A 19,288-nucleotide genomic window follows, 5' to 3' on the forward strand; every position below is an offset into this window, starting at 1 on the left:
AAAAACTCTAGAGGTGTCCATGCTAAAAAGATTCTGAATAAGAGGCAAATTTGGAACCTGATATCCAAAGGCTTTTAGCAAAAATCTTCACCTGTAAGAACTGTGCTTACTTCAAACCCCTTTGCTAATCTTTCACCTTGAAGATTCAACAGTGAGTGACAAACTGACTGCAAAGTGAATGGACCAGAAAGCCAGATTCCTCATCGCTAATAACTACAGCGCTATTCCCAACACGTGGCTGCACTTCCACTAGAGCTCATTCCTTTATCAGAGCTGCGATATGGAAAGTGATAATATTCAACTGTTTGAAATATATTTTGGTTTAAGGCAAGGAAAAAGAAAAGAAAATAATTTTATATTTTGATGGCCCTTTTTTGGTGGGAGGATTAAATCTTCAAGATTTTACTTATATGGACTTTGGAAGATAAAGCATCTCTGTGGGAACACTTCAGCGAGTGGTATAGAACCAACTAGGTTGGAAAAGACCTTTAAGATCATCAAATCCCCAGGACTGCCAAGCCCACCACTAAACCATGTCACTAAGGGCAAACTAATCTCCCCTTATGGCTGTCCCTCATGATCTCCACTCGCAGCCACCCCTCATCTACCCCCCATAGTGGCCCGCACTGTCTAGCTGCTGACCCTACCTCCCATGGCCACCCTTATATCCCATGGCTGCCCCTCAACCCTCATAGTGACCCCTCACATCCCATGGCTTCCCTTGCTCTCAACTCATGATCTCCCCTCATGGCTGCCCCTCCTGTCCCCTCATGATCTTCCCTCATGGCCGCCCTTATAGCAGCTACAAAAAGTCCTGGAGGGTCCTGGATAACAAAATCATTTAACACCAGACCCAGGCAGGAAATAAAACAAACAAAAAGCAATTTGAATCGCATTCAGACCCCTCTAAAAACAGAGTTTCAGTTCAGTCTCAGCACAGAAGTGGCTCTGGCAAAGCCTTTAACATTCCACCATCCCCAGAAGAGAAGGATGCAGCATCTTCACAATAAAGCCTGGCCTGCTAGTTAACCTTCTCCTGAGAGTCTCCCTTTTACCTTCATTCACTGTTTAAAAAAAAGTACTCTTAAAAAAAGTTTTTGTAACCCTCCCCAGTAAAAACTATAATTGTAAAATATATATATATGTATTTTCTCAGTCTCTTAAAGATCAAGATTTCTGTTAAATTTTTCCAAGATGGTTGAGTTTGTATGTTCAAATATCCACTGCTGTGTTGGAGATGAGGGATTGCAGCTATTCATAAAGATCTTTCGGTCGCTCTCACTGCAGTCCATACAGCTGCTGCTTACTGGATGGTAGAGGGTCTTGTCCTGGAGAAGAGAAATCTGACGTGAGGTTGCTGAGCAGAGAAGCAAAGCTGTTTTAAAACCAACCCAAAGAAAACTAAGGCAACCTATTTTGTCACTTGGGTGTACCTGAACAAGTTGTTCCACATTGAATTGGGTGGCAAGTGTCAAGGTCCACTCCCACCCCTTGCAATTGCATCCAGCCCATATCACACCTCCACTGGGAAGGTCTAAGGCTCAGTCTGAAACCAGCAGTGCAGTCACTGCTGCAGTCGCTCCTGACACTGTGCGTATAGATTATTAAGACACAGCATTTAGTCAAGAATTTCCTTACCTGTTGCCCACAAAAGTGCTTCTTAATAGGAGAATGAATACATCCTTATCTACTTTCAGCATGACCTTCTAGTATTCAGAACACACCAATAAACACAGCACGCCTCTTGTCAAACAGGTTTTGCAAGGATATTGCATCACCTCACCGCCAGCCCTGGACATGGCTACAAGGAGAGTGTCCTACTTAGCAAGCCCTGGAGAAGCAATCCTCACCATTTCTAACCAGTGGAACAGGGGAGCCACCTCTTTCTAAGCAAGGATAGTTAATGGCACAATTACAACAGGTTGTCTCTTCTCGCCGCTACGCAAAGAGAAGGAATAAAACATGAGCGGTGACATCTTAAGGAAACTTCAGTGCTTGCAGGCAATTTGACACTTTAAATCAGAACACACTCACTTTTCGGTATCTCCAGAGCTGGTTCCCCTTCATTCCGTGACAGTCATAGAGGGTCACAGGGCTGCTGTGGGAAATGGCATCAAAACAAAACTTCTTGGTGTGCTGAGGATCACCGGGACGGATGTCTTCTCTCCAGCTGAAGGTGAATACCTGCCAGGACAAACAGGACCCTCAGGGTGGCCGGTGCTGGGCACGGTGCTTTCACCAGCAGAATGACAGTATCTTCTAGAGAAAAACCACTTCCACCTCTGCGGACAGGGACTGCTGACTAGGGGAGTCTAAGAGCTACCCTGTGGACTGCCACACAGCATGCTAAATGAGACTGTGCTGCTGCAAACAGCCATGCTAGTTAGCTTGAGTACTAATAGCAGCCTTGAATGTCTCTGCAATGCAGACATACATCATGGATTAAGTGAGCTGCTGACCAATTACAGCCTTTCACAGCTAGCAGAAAAGGCAAAGAGCTACAGGAGCTCAGGGTTAACACTGGCAGTAAACACCTACGTCTGCACAGACAGCCTGCAGTCACCTTGAGAAGAGTCTGTCCCACATCTTCTGGGACAAGAGACCAAGAGCCCACGGCTCCCCACCCCACCCCAGAAGGGCAAACACTAGGGCAGCACTTCCTGGTGCTCTCTTCTCCTGACCCTGCAATGATCTTTCTTGGGTGAAATGAAAGGAGGGTTACTACAGAAGAGAAAGGTTTTTAGCTCTAGTAAGTAGGCACAGCCTATGCCTGGCAGTGCTATGGCCTTCCTGAAAACTGCCAGATGCTAGAACACGTGGCTTGGAATCCCTGAACCATGGGGTTGGACCATGGGTGAAGAGTTGGTGAAGGACCACCTCAACATGTGGCTCTGCTCCTTGCTCTGCCCTTTGACATTAGCTTTTGGCCATGGCTTGACACAGCAGAGAGACACTCAATCTGATGAGCATGGCTTGGCTTAAGATATGTTTTAAGCATCACGGGACTAAATCCCACAAAAGATAAACTTGTTTAAAGGCAGGCACTAGTGTCAGCCTTTTGCTTTCTGCTTTGACAACAACGGCATCTCTGGCAAGGGAGTAAGTGTCCTCTGTGACCAGCATTAGCCAACGTGGTTCTAGCCAGCACAACTCCCTGCCAGTGCCTGAGGAGAAGGCTGTTCTGTGGGCTCCTTTTGGAGCTGGGTTGAGGAGTGGTCCTCTCCTCAGAGATGTCTCATGGGGCAGTGAGACAGACCAGCGATGAGCAGGGTGCTACTATTTGAAGCAGCGTGGCCAAGAACTTTTGCCGCAGCTCTTGTGCCTGCTTCTCCTTTAAACCTCTCTTGCAAAAGAAATTACCACAATCATTTAGGCTTAACACTCAGAAAGAAGTTCAATCACATTATGCTCCTAAACACTAATTGTTCAAGATCCTCCTCACGGAACAGAGGCTTAGTTTTGGACTGCCCAAGTAAATTGTTTTCATTTCTAGCGTTCATGCATCAAAATTGATATGCAACAACCCTCTGTCTCCTACCACCGAAGCCATTCCCCTGAAGAGTTATGCATGGCTCTGTAATAGAGGCATTGTTTTCTTGATCTTTTCTCAGCTCAGCTGCCACAGTTTAGACAAACTAATATTTCCCTCCCTTTTCTTACAATAAAGCTGTCGTTTCTGGCACCTTATATGTTGAGAGGGTGAATCTATAGCCTGGCCAGTTTCATCTCTCTCCAGCAATGGTTCGGTGTTTATAATGCATTTGCCTCCTGTCAGAAGGATGATAGTAAGCGGTTATTGAATGCTCCTGCGGGTTCATTAATATGCATGATGCTCCTCTATCACTTCTTCCAGCACAACCTTTGAAGTTAATATTCACTTTGTTACATATTACAGCTGCCTTGTTACTGGTTTATTATTTTGGCATATTGTTTTTTCCTGTGCTCTCTTTTGTTCGCTCCCAGAACCTCAAAGCAGAGGTGAAATCTCTGCACAAAGCCTACCGGGCTCCAGACCCCGCCACAAGCACAAACCACATCCTGCTACAAGCCCATCAAGTGTAATTAGCACACGAGCCTTGGGGTGCACAGCACCCTCTCTTCACCTGATAGAGCTCTGCAATGACCTTTCTTCTGAAACATTCAACATTTGTTCTTGTAACTTCTCTCTTCCCAAATTTATTTAGGGGCTGGTGATTTACCAGAGGGACCGTTACCTGCACGTTGTTCCATGCTGCCTCTCCTCTGTCCTTCACGCAGTTTTCCAGCCTCAGTGGGGATCCCAGGGCTCCATGCTTAGTATCCACACACAGTCCAGTTCCTACATTGCGTATCTGAAATAGTAAATTAGTCACCGAATCTCCTACTCTTACCGAGTGACAGGAAAGGTGTCTTAAATTGCCTTAAATAGCGGCAGTATTTGTATGAAGGCAGCTTTAAGATCCCTCACTTCAGTAGGTATCTGAGCTGGCAGATGACAGCTAGAAGAAAGCATAGGAATTCAAAAAATGGAGGTACAGTAACCTCCAGGACACAGCAAAACCCATTAGCTACAGGACTGCGGAGCCCACTATGTTGTTTTGTGTAATAATCCTCGACTTCACTCCTGGGGTGATTCTTTCCCCAGAACACAGCCGACTTTCAAAACCAGGCATGGTTTCCCTGCCTTTCAGATGGGAAAGCTAAGGAGCAGAGGAGCTTAACACAGTTGTGTAGCCCTTGGAAATACTACTGCTCAGCTGCTGCCTCTCCCTAGCCCTCCCTGTTGGCATGTTCTGCCTTCTACAAAGTACACAACATGCAGAACAAGCCAAGTCTCTATTCTCTCTGTAGCTGTGCACTGACAGAAACAGCTGCCTAACTGCCTTCTTTGATCAGACCAGCGTAATGGTAGGGGAGTTCTGGTCTTTGAAACATATCAAGCAGGATCTTTAAACACTCACTTGCCACCTCGCAGCAAACTGCTTACTGAAGCCCAGGGGTAAGGCAACCTTCAATAAACCAACCCACAGCCTGTTCGCCCACTGCAGGCTCCAGAGCACAAACTTACCTCTCCCCAAGCAGCTGCTGGAGGCTCCACGGGTGGGTAGAACTTTGGCAAGTCCCACGCGACCTCGTTCATGAACCACTTGAAGCTTTTACAGTTGAGGTTGTTGCGAAGCTCCTTCTGAGCCACGACATCCCCTGCAGAGAGGTGCCGGTACTCGGGTCTGCGCTGGTAGATGTACTCTGCGTACTCATCCATCCACACCTCTGCCACCCGCTTCAAGTTCTGTGTGGGCAACAGCCACGCGTGAAAACCAGAGGGAAAAGCACCCGAGAACACTCTGCACAAGCTACTGACATTAGCATTCAGAACAGCTCTCCTGCTTGTGCTCGGGAAGGATTTTCATGCACATCCACTCTTTCTCTCCAGTTTCAGGATGAAGATTATTTTTATTATTCTCTAGTTCCAAGGGACTTTTGGAAACATATTTTCAGTTGAGGTCAAAAGAGAATCCTGGCACTTGGCCATTATATCTAGTTCCTTGTGGCTAAGAAAAACAACATTAATCAAAGGCTTTTCTTTTTCTTCTTTCTCTGAGGAAGCTAGTCAGAAAATGACGCTGGTAAATACCACTGGACATTCAAAGGTCCCTGACAAAAAGCTGCTTTCTTAAATCCTTCTTATTGCATCTTCTAACCCATCTAGGAATGGGATTTGTTATACTCCCTTCTGGAAAGCTTCAGTTCACAATGCTTTTTCTTACCACTATTTTTCAGGTTTTTTGGGTAAAAAGCTGTTTAAAAGAAACTCTGAGATACCCCGGGAACACAGAACTTTCAGGTAATGACCCTTCAGGGCTTTACTTCCTAGCAGCAGTGTACTTCACGTATCACAGTAAAGCTTAATCCACTGTGCAATTCCAAGCCCCTGTCGAAATAACCACCCTACTGCTCATCACAACGCACTCAAGAGATCACTGGACCTTGCACTGTTCTCTGGCAACAACAGGTACATGGTTGGTGCCACACAGTGCCCTGTGCAGTCATGGCTTCAGTGACCCAGCAGCACTGCCCGCCTGGCATGAAGTCAGCCAGTCCAGCAGTGACCATTTGCTACCAAAAGCTGAGGATATTGAGAATGAGCAGTGTGCTGACCCTGCCCCAAATGCAGCCTACATACAACGTAAGGCGACTGTATGACCTTAGATGCCAAGAGACAGCCTTTCCTGCACCCTTCTACCATCCCCTTCCAGCAGTGTGGGAGTATGCAAGAGCCAAATACTGAATCAAAAGAAATATAGCTCCTTCCTAAAGGGATGGCACGGAGAGGAGAGCACTCTGTCGCTCTGACAGGTCATTGCTGGGCTGAGTAGTAAATCCAAATCTATAACTAGGCTGATGCCATTAAACAGGGAAGCATTTTAACACTGTGCAAGCCGCAAGCCTGCGGAACAGCAGGGCACATCTTGTGGTTTTTACCTATGCAGCCTTCCTGCTCCTGTGAATTTTTTCTCCCACCAGAGGGCAATGCAATCCCTTCCTAATTTGGAAATTAACTGGAGAAATCTAGTGCATGTAGGAAAAAGCTCTTTCCTCTTTGGGCCACACTAGATTAAGAAGTAGGATGGCACAAAACATTCTATTGTGGAAAATTACAGCTTGCTCATTCAGTGGTCTGTGATGCTTGAAGCTGAGAGGTCTTTCAAGCTCCAAAACACAATCACCATGCTGAAGCCTGCTGCTCTTGGGGAGCACAGCTATAAAATGACTGAGATATTATACAGCTAAAGCCATATCTTGTTTTTATTGGTGATTCCATAGCCAGTGCCTGATTGCAAAGTCCCTTTCCAACACCCAGCAATAGCTGATGTCTGGAGCATAGAGCTGCCTGCACGTAAGTCTGCAGCTCCTGGGCTCTCTTCCCTTTGTGATACACATCTACCACTGCAATACTGCCCAATTTGACCACCGTACAAGCAGATTTATAGACTTCGAAGCCTACATTCGCCTCCCATTGTGGGGTGAGAGGAGACAACAGGATGGTCACACTGCAGTCAGACATCTGTCATGGGTAATGCCATTGCCACTTACTCTGGCCAGGCTGACTCCTGTTGGAACCTTGTATGGAACATATTTTCTGTAGATATGACCAACTCTAGAGCAAGGGATGTCCTCCATGCGACCTCCACACATCCATACCTGTGGAACAGCAGAGATACAGATTCAGTCTGGATTATATAGAAAGAAAGGAAGAAAAAAAAAGACTTTCAAGTAATGAAGAAGCTTAACCCAGATTTTTTTACTTTAAAGTACACCCTCTCCCCTCCTCGCTTTAGTCTCAAATCCTGTAACTACCCGCTTAGAGCCATGCAGCAAGCCTTGATTTAGCACAAGTGCTACCAAGCCCAATAGCTAAACAGTTCCATTTTGCATTCTTTAGAGAAAGGAACAGAAACAAAAAATCCAAGCACCCAGAAGACAGAACACAGCACACTTTAAATTGATAATGTTATTACAGCAATAGTAACCACTATAGTTAAACTGGACTGCCATACAAGACCAGGGTGTAGACTATGTAAAAGGGAGGCCATCTCTGTAGTACAGGTCCTGCGCTATCCAAGACACTCCAGGGAATTCAGAAGCCTGTTTACGTGCCAGAAACCAGAAGAAACTGCTATGTTTTCCTGTGGTTACCACTGTTCTCAGATGGTTTCATTGCTGACATGCACTCACTGCTTTGCAGCCTTATAATTAAGTGGAAATCCCTGCGTGGTAAAAACATAATTAGCTTTAAGAAAGCCCTCAGAAAGTCACTGGAGCTCACTGCTAGTTGAGAACTACCTTGATGCTTGGTTAATGTCTAGATTTAGGCCCAGAAGTTTCTTTTCCCACTGGGGAAGATTTCATTCTTTGCCAACGCGCTGCAACAACCTTCTTTTATTCCTCATTTATGTCATGGATGTAATAATTTTGTCCAAATGAAACCAAAGGAGATGTTTTCTGAATCAGCCAATCTACTTCATTAGGTTTAAGAATTACATTCATACGTGCTTCCAAGAGCTACCTAATGAATACTTAAAAGAAAGAGTATCTTTCAGTATGCAAAACAACCGACTTACTGAATTCTTGAAGCACGACACTGTCTTGCCCTTCAATTTGTCCCTAGATCTTATGTCAATGCCCCAAAGGCAGCACTATTTAAGGAGGTCTGCTGGTGCTGCAGGCTGATGCGGTGTTCCTCATCTCTCCACTCACTGTGGCTAATTTGAGCCACCGCAGTTCATCGTACAATGAGCTTAGTCAACAGCTTCACACATAGCAGGCAATTCCATTAATATTCTACGGTGACAATATTAAATACTTAGCTCAGAAGAGAAATATTTGGCTAAGGCTGCTGCATAATTATTAGCTCTGACACGAAAGTCCTCTGGAGTTTCAGCTCTGTCTACTGGCCCTAATAATTATAGTCATTTGCTGACTGTGTATAACTTAATGGAGGTTGGTTGCTCTCAGTAAGGGGACTATTTTTCACAGGCAACTTCTAAAGTTCAAGGTACTTAATTACATGTCGTTATAGCAAGAGAGAGACAAGAAGGAAGTTGACAAACACTCCTTCTACAGAATTTCATTCCTTTTGTCCCTGCTGTGTCTTGAGAAGCTCGTAGAGAAGAGACGAAGACGAAAAAAGAAACTAGCACCCGGTGTTTTTGAAGTTTCTAGTGAAATTAGAAATGCTTCTTATTCTGTAGCTGCTGTGCTTTTTGTTGCAGAGGGCCACAGCGTGATTTCTCTGCTAGGAAATTAACGGATAGGCTGAGAAAACAAGAATTTGGGGATGTTTTCTATGACAGAAATGGTTTGCGCAAGAGCTGCAATAGATTTGGAAGCTATAAAAAACTGCAGGAGTAGCTGAAGAACCCTCGAGCTCGGCTGCACAGGCACACACACTCCTCAACAACCCACATTCTCAGCCTGTGCACTGCACCCTGCATCAAGAAAGCCCTTTCTGCTCACATGCAGCTGCGTTTTAGTGCAACACAAGAGTGACAAAATGCAAACAGCAGCTTGTGATCCTCGCTGCCTCACCTGCCCCTGATCTCTAAGGGAAGGCTTTCAGTCAGGCCACACTGAATACGTATCTCCAAAAACATGACTTTCCTCATGGGAGAAACAGACTCCTGCAGCCAACACGCAGCTAGAGAGAACCCTGTCCTTGCACTGCAGATCTTGTGAAGCAATACTAGAGGCAGCACTTATCTGCTGAGCAGTACACTGGAGAGGCAGGGGCTATGGGAAGCTAGACACAACTGATGCTGTGTTGGGCCAGGAGCTCCAAGCCGGTACAAGACTCCAGGCACAGAAGATGACACTGCATGAACACATGTAATGATACGATAAGAAAAGCTTTTTAACCGAGTTACTGAACAAGTGCAATCCAAGATCAGTTTTACATGCTCTTCTGATCTTGCTTTAAAATATTTACTCCCAAATGATGCTGTGATTACCAGTGCTGCATGGAGGCAACAGGAAGCTTCCTAATGCCTGCTAGCAGAGCTCAGTGACCCTTTCAAGGTACTTTGCCAACTCAGTGCCTTTTTACCATTGTCTCATGCTGCAAGTGACAGTATAGCACTCGCAGTACAAATCTAATTTTAAAAGCATGCTTTCCATTCATTCATTGCTGCTTTGATTTATTTTATTAGTGAGCTGCTTTGTGTGGTGACAGAACTCATTACAACCTCCATAAAGACAATTACCAGTCCTTATCTATAAAACTGGAAGAAGGGGGAGAGGGAAAAAGCGTGACATGCATTGGTAAAACACAGCTAACAAAAGCATTAGAAAGAGTTAAAGGTCAGGTGAATCACATCCAGAGGTGTCTCAAGGAATAACTGCTAGTGAAGCAAACCCAAAATAGCTGAGAGGATGCTTCCACTCAGTTAGTGATATTTGGTTGATTTTAAACAAGGGTACAGCTCACAAGCATAACACACCAGAACTTACACTGCTATAAATACAGCTTTGTCAAACAACTTAAACAGCACTGTTCTGTGGGGCAGTACCTTGTGCCTTCATGGTAACACTGACTGACACTTCCTGTGTTCTCCTTAGGCCAGGGGAGCCAGTTTGTTGTTGTTTTACAGAAGGGTGAGATGATGCCTCATCTCCCTGGCTGACACGACTGCAAACATCAGAGCCTGAACTTCACGCACTTAATCTCAATCAGCCATTTACTAGAATGCCACAAGAACAAGAACTAAAGCTGGCCAGGCAGTGCTTTATACAGTGATCTAATCAGATCTCATTAAGAGAGAACAGGAAACTTCTCTTCCTCCTCAGGCACCAATTTTACCAATCTACATTTTGAGCTAGGAATCTAAGAGCTGACAGATCTGCTAAAATTAAGAGAAAGCCTGCCTACACTGAGGTCAATGTGCACACTGCAACAGATTTTTCTTAGGGCACAATCTCAGCCTGATAAAATAAACACCTACAAAGGAAGTAAAATAACAATACCAGTGATATTACTTCCATCTTCTCAGTGGCCTGGAGAGCTGTAACTCCATATTCATAAAACAGCTCAAGAGCCTTTGACTCAGCTCGTGTGCTATGAAAGCACAAGATAATATGCCACCTATTCTCTACATGGGAATGTTATGTTGATCCAATTCCCTTCCTGCTATTTCAGAAAACAGTGTCACGTAAGACAGCTGAACCTCTCCTCTCAAGCACCCAATACAATACTGCAGTTGGTGTGTGAACGTAATTATCTGGGTATACAAGGTTTATGGTTTCCATGATGAGCCAATGCTTCCCAAGAGAGGGAAAACACACAAAGGAAAAAGTCAAGCCTTGAAAAGAAAGCTGTTTCTGCAAGCCACAACAGAAATAAAGACCATGGGATGAGCAATGGAGAGAAAATGGCTTGTTTGAGCACACCCTGGAAGGTGGGAAGAAAAGGACACAGCGGATAAGTCAAGGGGGTTCTCTGCATAACAAGGTAGGTGAGAGGATGAAAGCAAGGGCATCCAATAGTGCAGGAAAATCATAATCCTCAGAATTGTAAGCATCAGCTATTCTTGCAGCTGGGACTTACTGCTCTATAAGAGATTAAGGTAGCTCAAAAGGCACTGGGATCTATGTGTTTGCACAATGCCTGCTCTCACACAACGTAAACCAGCACGGCCCCTCCTTACCGTCTGGAGCATCTGAGAGTAATGATAGCAGTTTCCAATAATCACCTTCCAGAGAGTGGAGGGGTCCACTTTCCTGCTGCTGCTTGGCAGGAGGCTACTCTGGAGCCTGAACCAAGCACACAGCGTGAACAGAGGCCAAAAATTCAAGTCAATGGTCTGAAACCGATGGCTGCATCACCAGTTAGGGAGGGAGAAGGAAGCCATCCTGTACTGCTGCCGAGAGCCTTAGAATTGAGCAGCATGTGCTGGCTTAAAACAACCACAAAAAAAGCAGCAGGACGTCTGGCCTGTTTCAGTGTGGGCAAACGTGAGCTGCTGGAAAGTGGTGTGAGGATGTGCCTGGAATAAGCAGTGGAAGCTCACCATCAGCACTAACTTAATGTACAACCAGAAATGCTGTCAGAAGCGATCCCTTGGCAGCTGTACCCTGACCACACACCTGCCAGGGGCAAAATGTGCATGAGAAATGTGCTGCTGACATGGGGGAAAGAAGATGCATATCTGAACAGAAGCTACGGAACACTTGGATCTGTTGGAAAATACGTGACATGTTTTATACAAACCATGTTGATGCTTTGGGAAAAGGATCTGGCAAAATGCAATGATCTACGACCACCAGAATAAGTGGAGTGGATGTTTCCTACTGCTGAAGCAAAGAGTGATGATGAGGAGTACTGTCTATCTTTTGCCTTCCCTTTATCTGTTCTTTTCAGGGCAACTGTCGATATGGCTTGTTTGCACCAAGCCCTCTGCATTTTATGAAGGCTTTACAATCTCTAGATTACAAGACAAACATTTCTCAAACCAAAATGATAGACCACGTAGTGAGGGACATCCAGATTCTCATTCTTGCTCCTGAAGTACAATGTACAAATAAAAGACTCAGAACTACTCAAGATCTGTGGTACAAAGTACATCTATATTTATGCCTATATAAAACATCACTTTTTCCCCATACCCAAAAAATCAGACACTACATATTTAAGGAAGAAAGGTATAAAGCAGTTTAGTGAAGATTGTGTAAGCCAAACAGAATAGAAGCCATAAAAATACTGGAAAAGAGGCAACATGATTACAAGTAAAACTGAGCGAAGATAAGTGCTGTACAGGGTAGCATTTGCAGTAAGGAAGAGTTTAAATGCTTCATAGATACTGCTCCAAATCAAATACAATAATCTCAAAGAAAATGAAGTGGTTACAAAGGCAGCAGAATGTAGGATTATGCAGGAACATACTGAAAATCAGAGCTATTAAGTTGTGTTTAGACGAAGACAGACACATTGTCATTTGGGGTAAAGTATTCAATTTTGCTCACTTCATTGCAGGAAGAGACAAAACGACCAGGAAAAAGCATTGCATGAAGAGACAAAAAGACAGAGAGGAGAGGCTGGAAGTGACTCCCCAAAACCAAATATACCCCTCAATGGAGTCAACTGAACAGAGAAACTATGGCTGTAGAGTGAGGAGTAGCAGAGAGGAAAGGTACCAAGTACCACACAGAAACAGTTGTACATGCTTGTTTACCCTTTCTCTAAAATACAAGCATGTATTCAAAGGTCAGCATCTGGCAATCCACTGAGATGGATGGTGCTTATAAGCACTGATAGGAATGGTGCTTACAGCATGCAGATCTGCAGAGCAGTTTGCCTGGAGCATTCTGCAAGCAGGGTTCAGGGAAAAGTGAGGCTCATTTGAACAAGGGTAATGCCTGCCACTAAAATTTAAGACTGAAATCTTCCTGTTGCATCTGGTGATGGCCCGAAGCAGGAAATACCCTGACCTGTAGAAGTACTGGGTTATAGGCACTGCTATACCCAGGCCAAGAGAAGGAAGATGCACATGCTTTCTGCTTGAACGTGGAATAGATTGATTCCATCTCTAATTTAGACATTTCTGGTTTAAGGTTTTGAGAAGACCCAGAAAACTACAAACCAACAGTTATGGTTAGAAAGTTTGTTTCTAATCTAAGGTTCACTTACATTTTTGGTCCCTTCAGCATGCTACATTTCCTAGTGATGCCTGGCGTACACATTTCATACAAGGAGCAAAGCTTCTATCAATAGAGTTTGATGCATCCTCCAGCTAACTATTTTCTGAGGTGCTATACACTGATGGTTTCTCTGCTGGCTTGCCTTCAGACTGAAAGTTTCTTCTGAGAAGGAAGCAGAGCCAGGTGATGACAGAAATACATATGATCTCAAAACAGAAAGGGAAGAGATTCCTAAATAAACTTGTTTATTTCCAGTCTCTCAGCAACAGAGCCCTGGGTTTCAAAATAAAGACAGAAAACCTGTAAAGCACAGTCCATACATGGCCAAAAAGAGTATGCTTAAGGAAAGAAAACCCTGCTCCTGGTGAGGCTGGAGAAGGCCAGATCTGATGCAATGGATCAAAGACCAGCAGTACAAAAAGAGTACCTACACCCACAACTCCCAGGCCAGGAATGGGTTCTTTGTTGAAGCTGTGCTGTAAATTTGGCACCCTTAGAATCTGAATTCCCATCAGATAATAAATAATATGAAAGCAGGTACCCTACATCTAAACCCAGAGCCCTAAATTATTTGACAGTGCCTCTTTAACTACAAAATCTCAGTCTCTTTCTAAAGGTAAAAACGTAGCTCTGAGCTCGCCAGGAAATGTCATAGCTTCATAAATTCTGTGAACAAACCTTCTATTCTTACAATTCCAGCAGAATTATTACATCTATCAGCCACAGATGAATGTATCAATTTATCTTAATTTCTGAAAATACACTGAGCTTCTTTCAGTTAAAACTTCATCTTTCTGTTGCTCAGTGAAAGAAAAAGGGGGTCTTTGCAGAGATTAATTAAAGCCAATTTATCCCTCCATAAATTACCGTCTCTGGACTGAAATAAAACACTGTGTTTCAAAGAGGATAAGCAAACAGATGAATGAAGTAGTCTTATTTCCTGCAGATCGAGCAGTGTGACTATCTGCTGTGGCATTAGAGACAAAGGGCTTCCCCAGCTACTGTCATCACTCTTGGAAACCAGCATTTCCTAAAAGAGCCAAGGAAAAGAGGCTGAATATTGCCACTGCCCCTCCTGCAGAGAATGACAGCGTTTCACAATTTCATCACATGCAACACAAAGAACTGGCTCTAACTGCAATGACATCTCCAAAGAGGGTACCCTCATCCCACCCTTCCTGCTACCGCTACAGAGAAGGGACCTCTGATGCGACTTTATTACTTTAGGTTTGTTTATGAGCAAACAATGGCAGAAAAGACTTTGTCTTCAAAACAGCGTCTCTTTTTCCCTGTCGTTCACTGTGCAGTAAGCAGCCCACAGTGGGTATACACGGTAACATGGCTTGCTGAATATAGCTGGGTATGCCTTTGAATTGCACAGGGGCATTGGGATTTAGCAATCTGTTTTGTAAGAGATCAGCCATGACTCGTTTGTCAGGGGAAACATGAGGAATTTTAGCTGCTGAAGCTAAACTATGCCCTTTGTTAGCACTGCTACCATCTTCTGGCCCCATGCAGAGGTCCACTAGCTTAGGTTAGGAGCATCCAAACACCTGTAAGGTTATATATTTAATCTGTGAAAGAGAAACCATACAGCAGTCCTAACAGTTTAATGTAGAAGTCTTTACTCAGTTCACTCCAGACTAAGGAGAGGACTCTCATCTCTGAAGAGAAAACTAGCCATCTGCCTTCAGTGGTCTGGGACATTCCAGAGGGTTTCCTAGAATAGATTTCAGAGTGCCATATTCCAAGGTAACACAGGTACCAGAGGTCTTCGTGGGTCACAGTGACTCGTTACTATTGGTATGCAGTTTTGGTCGTCTAACTCTTACTTTAAAGCCTTCAACTGAACAGCTTGGTCAATCAGTAAGTAACAGAATTGTCCCCAAGCCAGGCAGTTAATGATCTGCAGTCATTGCCAGCAACAGTGTTGTTATTCCAATTGTTGAGTATTTCTTACAGGGTAATTAATAGTCTCAGTTCCTTGCAGCCAGGAGTCAGATGGATTGACTATAGACAGTAAGTTACTCTCATCTCTGGGAACTCCAGCTCAGGACTGCGGAACGCTACTGGGCAAACACTGAGCTGCCAGAATCCTCCTCCCCTCAAGAAGGAGGGTGTTTTATCATTTTGTTAGGGTGAGTAGTAAGAAGCCTAAAGTCAGAGAGCTCCACACAAACTGACTTACCCTTGCTGAGAGGCGTGCACGTATGTGAAGCTGTGACCACAGAACGGGGGACACCCCAGCTAATCATGCTCCAGAACTGACCCTCCCAAATGACTGGTCACATCATCGCTGTTTCTTCTGTGTACTATCTTACTACTCCCAGCTCTTTCACCTTTTAGTCACACGCAAAAGCAAGGACAAGATAGATCATTCACATTCTGCGCCTCGGAACAATTCTTACTTTTCAAAACAGAAGTAATTACCAGAGAACATAGCTCACCTTAAAGGATATTTCATACTGCTCTCCTCCCCATATCTCCAGACCTGCATCATACCCTCCCAGCTCCCAGAACCACTTCCTATCGACTGCAAACAGTCCTCCAGCCATTACAGGAGACCTTAAGGAAAAACCAGACTCCGTATTACAAACACATTCAAAGATACAGATCTCTGGCTAAACATTTAAAAAACAAAGCAAGATTTGACAAATATTCTTTTCACCACCCCGTGTTCTGGTGCCTTTGCAGCCCTATCAGAGCATCAAACAGCACTTTTTGCATTATTTACTAAATTTCCCACTTGTAGATGAGGAGGACCAGACCAGGCTCCCTTCAGAACTAGTCAATGCCTCTCCTCCAAACAGTCAAAAGAGTTCACCGTGAAGTGACAGGGTATAACCTCTCCCATTGGGACCCATATGCTGCACATGGGATGCTCTGTCTCAGAAGTACAGTCAAGTCATTGAGCTTGACCTCAAAAAGTGTTGTTGGAACACTGCATAACTGTAAAGGACAGCAGAACTGTCTCAATGTTGGCAAGCACAGCAACAGCAGAACATAACCTGATCGCAGATTTACTTCTGCAATGCACTGCAATCATCAAAATTGCTGTAATTATACTGCTAGTTTTGCTTCTTCCCCCACCTGGGAATGACATATAAGCTGCCATTGGTTTGTTGTTTTTGGCAAAGCATTAGCGATACTAAGTTATGTTTGAAAGATTTCAGTAATAAATGACCACATTAAGTGTTACACATTACAGTTTTAAATGAAATGTTAACTTCTGTGGGAATTAAGGTGGCAAAAAATAGCAATGAAAAGGAGAGTGTTCACAGCTACTACACAATGCATTTCTTTCAGACCAACTAAGCAAACAGCTGCCAAAAAGCAAGTAGCTTAAGACCAGCTTCTGACTTCTACTACACTGAGGTGTAAAACAACCCTGTAACAGGGTGTTCTTTTGTTAGATAGCTCTTAGCACGCTTCGTTTCAGTAACTTACTCAAAGGGATCGCTGGGATCAGGTTTCTGTAACTCAGGAGGAATAGGGATCCTCTTGTAATACATCTCCCAGTCAAATGCACCTCGCATCGCGTCTCCAGCCTGAGTCTCATATCCAAAGTGGTCATGATCAATAACATCAATCATAGGGCAAACAATAGTCTTCCGGTTTCGGGCAATGCGATCTGAAGATTGGAGAAACACGTTAGAGAACCTGCACCAGCTGGTTCCTTTGACCGTGAAATTACAGAAGAGTAATCAAAATACAAAGTTGTCCAAGAATGACATAGTTTTCTTCCCGTTCATTCTTTTGGGCAGATGCTCCGATTTATATCAATTCATCTGGTATTTCTGCAATGAAATACTGCAGCTTGAACTGTTGAGATAAAACCACCAGGCACTCATGCTACAGTGGCCATTACTATGAGGGTGCTGAGGCGCTGGCACAGGGTGCCCAGAGAAGCTGTGGCTGCCCCATCCCTGGCAGTGTTCAAGGCCAGATTGGACACAGGGGCTTGGAGCAACCTGCTCTAGTGGAAGGTGTCCCTGCTTGTGCATAAGCTTAAAGTCCCTTCTAACCCAAACCATTCTATGATCACCCAGGAGCAGAACAGAAAGACACAGGCACACTAGCACAGATACCTAAACCGCCAGGCTGAAAACAGACATCCTGCACTTAGTGAACAGTCCCCATTTTTATGAGGAACTGGGATATGAACCCTTTCTGCACTGATTCAAAGCCAGGGCAATCACCCATCGTAGCACCTACCTTTAACTGCTATGCCAGAATCTGGCAGGAAGCGATCCAGACTAATGGCATAACTACTCTCAGCAGGTTCGAGAAATGCAAGTGTACCTCCTCCCCTCAACCTTTTCTTCCAACCAGATAAAACAACACAGGATTAATTCCTGCATAAACATCTGGAACTTCTTAAATACTTTATCACTGAGATGGTCTCTTGTTGGAAGTTACCTATCAGAGCAGAGGCGACAAATGATGTTTCGGCTTCCAATGCACGTCTAACAAATCCTTTCTATGCTTTAAAATTAATGCATACTCTACGTGTTCTCATTTAAATGGCATTTGAGCTAATTCTGTCCTCCTTCCCCGGGGCTCATGAAGCAGCAAATGTTTTATACTATTGCCAGATACAAACTGTAGTGAAAGCAACAGTATATTACCATCCAGCAATCCTGCTGACAAGTACAACTAGTTTGTCTTAAACCTCCCCTTGACTATTGGTGCCACAGTTTATTTAACAAAGTCACACCACAGAGAGCTTTGACAGGTCACTTGCAATAGGGTTGTGAAGGAGTTTGGTACTGGCCAGAGGCATGCAGGTACCAGAAACAGAAGGCACTGTCCTTTCAATTAGTCATCCCTGAAAAGAACTGACGTCGTAAAACTGATGCCTTCTTAAAGATGAAGCACTGCCTTGGAAAGGACTGCATATGTTCTACAAAGACATACCAGCAGCTGTCATTCACAAGAAGTATTTTCCACAGGCTTGCAGGCTATGAAGTTAAATATAGCTCCATAGAAGAAAAAATACCTAAAATCTACTTAACTATATGTAAAGGTCTTTTCTGATTCATAAAGCCATTCCTCTGCAAGCTGCTGAATGACCATGTGATAGTTTAGCCTTCTAGCAAGATATAAATTACTTATGATTTCATTTAGTAAGGAAATAGAAGAATATGATCTCTGCTTTGTAATTAAGCAAAGCATATGATAGGGTTATTGTACAGTGCAGGGCTCTAGAATGGAAAAAATTAAAGGCTGTAAGTTTCCAACAATTCACCCAAGTCTTGTGGGTGATTTGTTTTTGGTTTTAAGACGTATCATCTTCTTTTTGACCACTTACAGCATGAGAGGAAAGCAGAAGCTGCCAGCTCTTCAGCAGTTCAGTCTTCAGCCATGTACAGCACCACACACTTACCAAGCAGAGGTGGCAGCCAGTTCACATTGGCCTCGCAATGGGAATCCAAGAAGGTGATGACATCCCCTATGGCCACAGAGGCCCCCAGCATCCGAGTCCTTATCAGCCCTTCTCTCTTTTTGGTTCGGAGGATTCTTACATTTGGGAACTGGGCCATGTAATCTTCCAGGCGTTTCTTCAGGTGTTCTGCATGAAAATGAGAAATTCAATTACTGTAACAAATAACTTCTTAAAAATGCCATTCCTTCTTTACCAGAAAGAAGTATCTTTGGAAGTATGGCCTGAGCACTTAACAAGTGCAGTAGCAGGAAAAAGGAAGAATGATTTCCTTTAAATCCAGGGTTTAAACATAACTGCTTAACCAAGACTCCTGAAGATGTTCCAAAACCTTAGATGCAGGAAACAATAAAAGGAAGAACTAGAAGATGGAGGAGTGCAGGATGAGAAAGAAAGCAGCAGAGGAAGACGAATAAGAAACCAGGCAGCAGAACATTGGGAGAACTTTATCAGAGCAGAGATTCTATGACACTTCTGTGGAAAACCAATGTAGCTTAGAAAAGACAGAGGCCAATTTACTTTCAGAAGTAAACACTCAGCGGATATAAGTTGCTTTGGGTTTCCTCAAAACATACATGACCATCTATCTACTCATGCATAAACAAACCGCAAAAAGCCTAGTCAGCCGTCCCTCCAAGCCAGCACGGCAGGCATAGCCACTGTGTGTGTCTGGAT

The 19,288-nt window shown here is 44.0% G+C and overlaps 1 protein-coding gene across 1 annotated transcript in view; it reads right to left on the minus strand.

Moving 5' to 3' along the window:
- Nucleotides 1-1,160: 1,160 nt before the first annotated feature.
- LOC104403275 (polypeptide N-acetylgalactosaminyltransferase 10) overlaps nucleotides 1,161-19,288 on the minus strand; it is a 77,602-nt gene continuing 59,474 nt past the window's right edge. The window contains exons 5-12 of the mRNA XM_010011357.1: nucleotides 18,557-18,742; nucleotides 16,618-16,801; nucleotides 15,618-15,735; nucleotides 7,075-7,182; nucleotides 5,048-5,269; nucleotides 4,215-4,331; nucleotides 2,035-2,184; nucleotides 1,161-1,328 (exon numbers count right to left, since the gene is read on the minus strand). Coding sequence (XP_010009659.1) covers nucleotides 1,161-1,328; nucleotides 2,035-2,184; nucleotides 4,215-4,331; nucleotides 5,048-5,269; nucleotides 7,075-7,182; nucleotides 15,618-15,735; nucleotides 16,618-16,801; nucleotides 18,557-18,742 — 1,253 coding nt within the window. The remainder of the gene's footprint in view (nucleotides 1,329-2,034; nucleotides 2,185-4,214; nucleotides 4,332-5,047; nucleotides 5,270-7,074; nucleotides 7,183-15,617; nucleotides 15,736-16,617; nucleotides 16,802-18,556; nucleotides 18,743-19,288) is intronic.

This window comes from Nestor notabilis, unplaced genomic scaffold, assembly GCF_000696875.1.
Source record: "Nestor notabilis isolate BGI_N333 unplaced genomic scaffold, ASM69687v1 scaffold12450, whole genome shotgun sequence".
Taxonomy (NCBI): Eukaryota; Metazoa; Chordata; class Aves; order Psittaciformes; family Psittacidae; genus Nestor; species Nestor notabilis.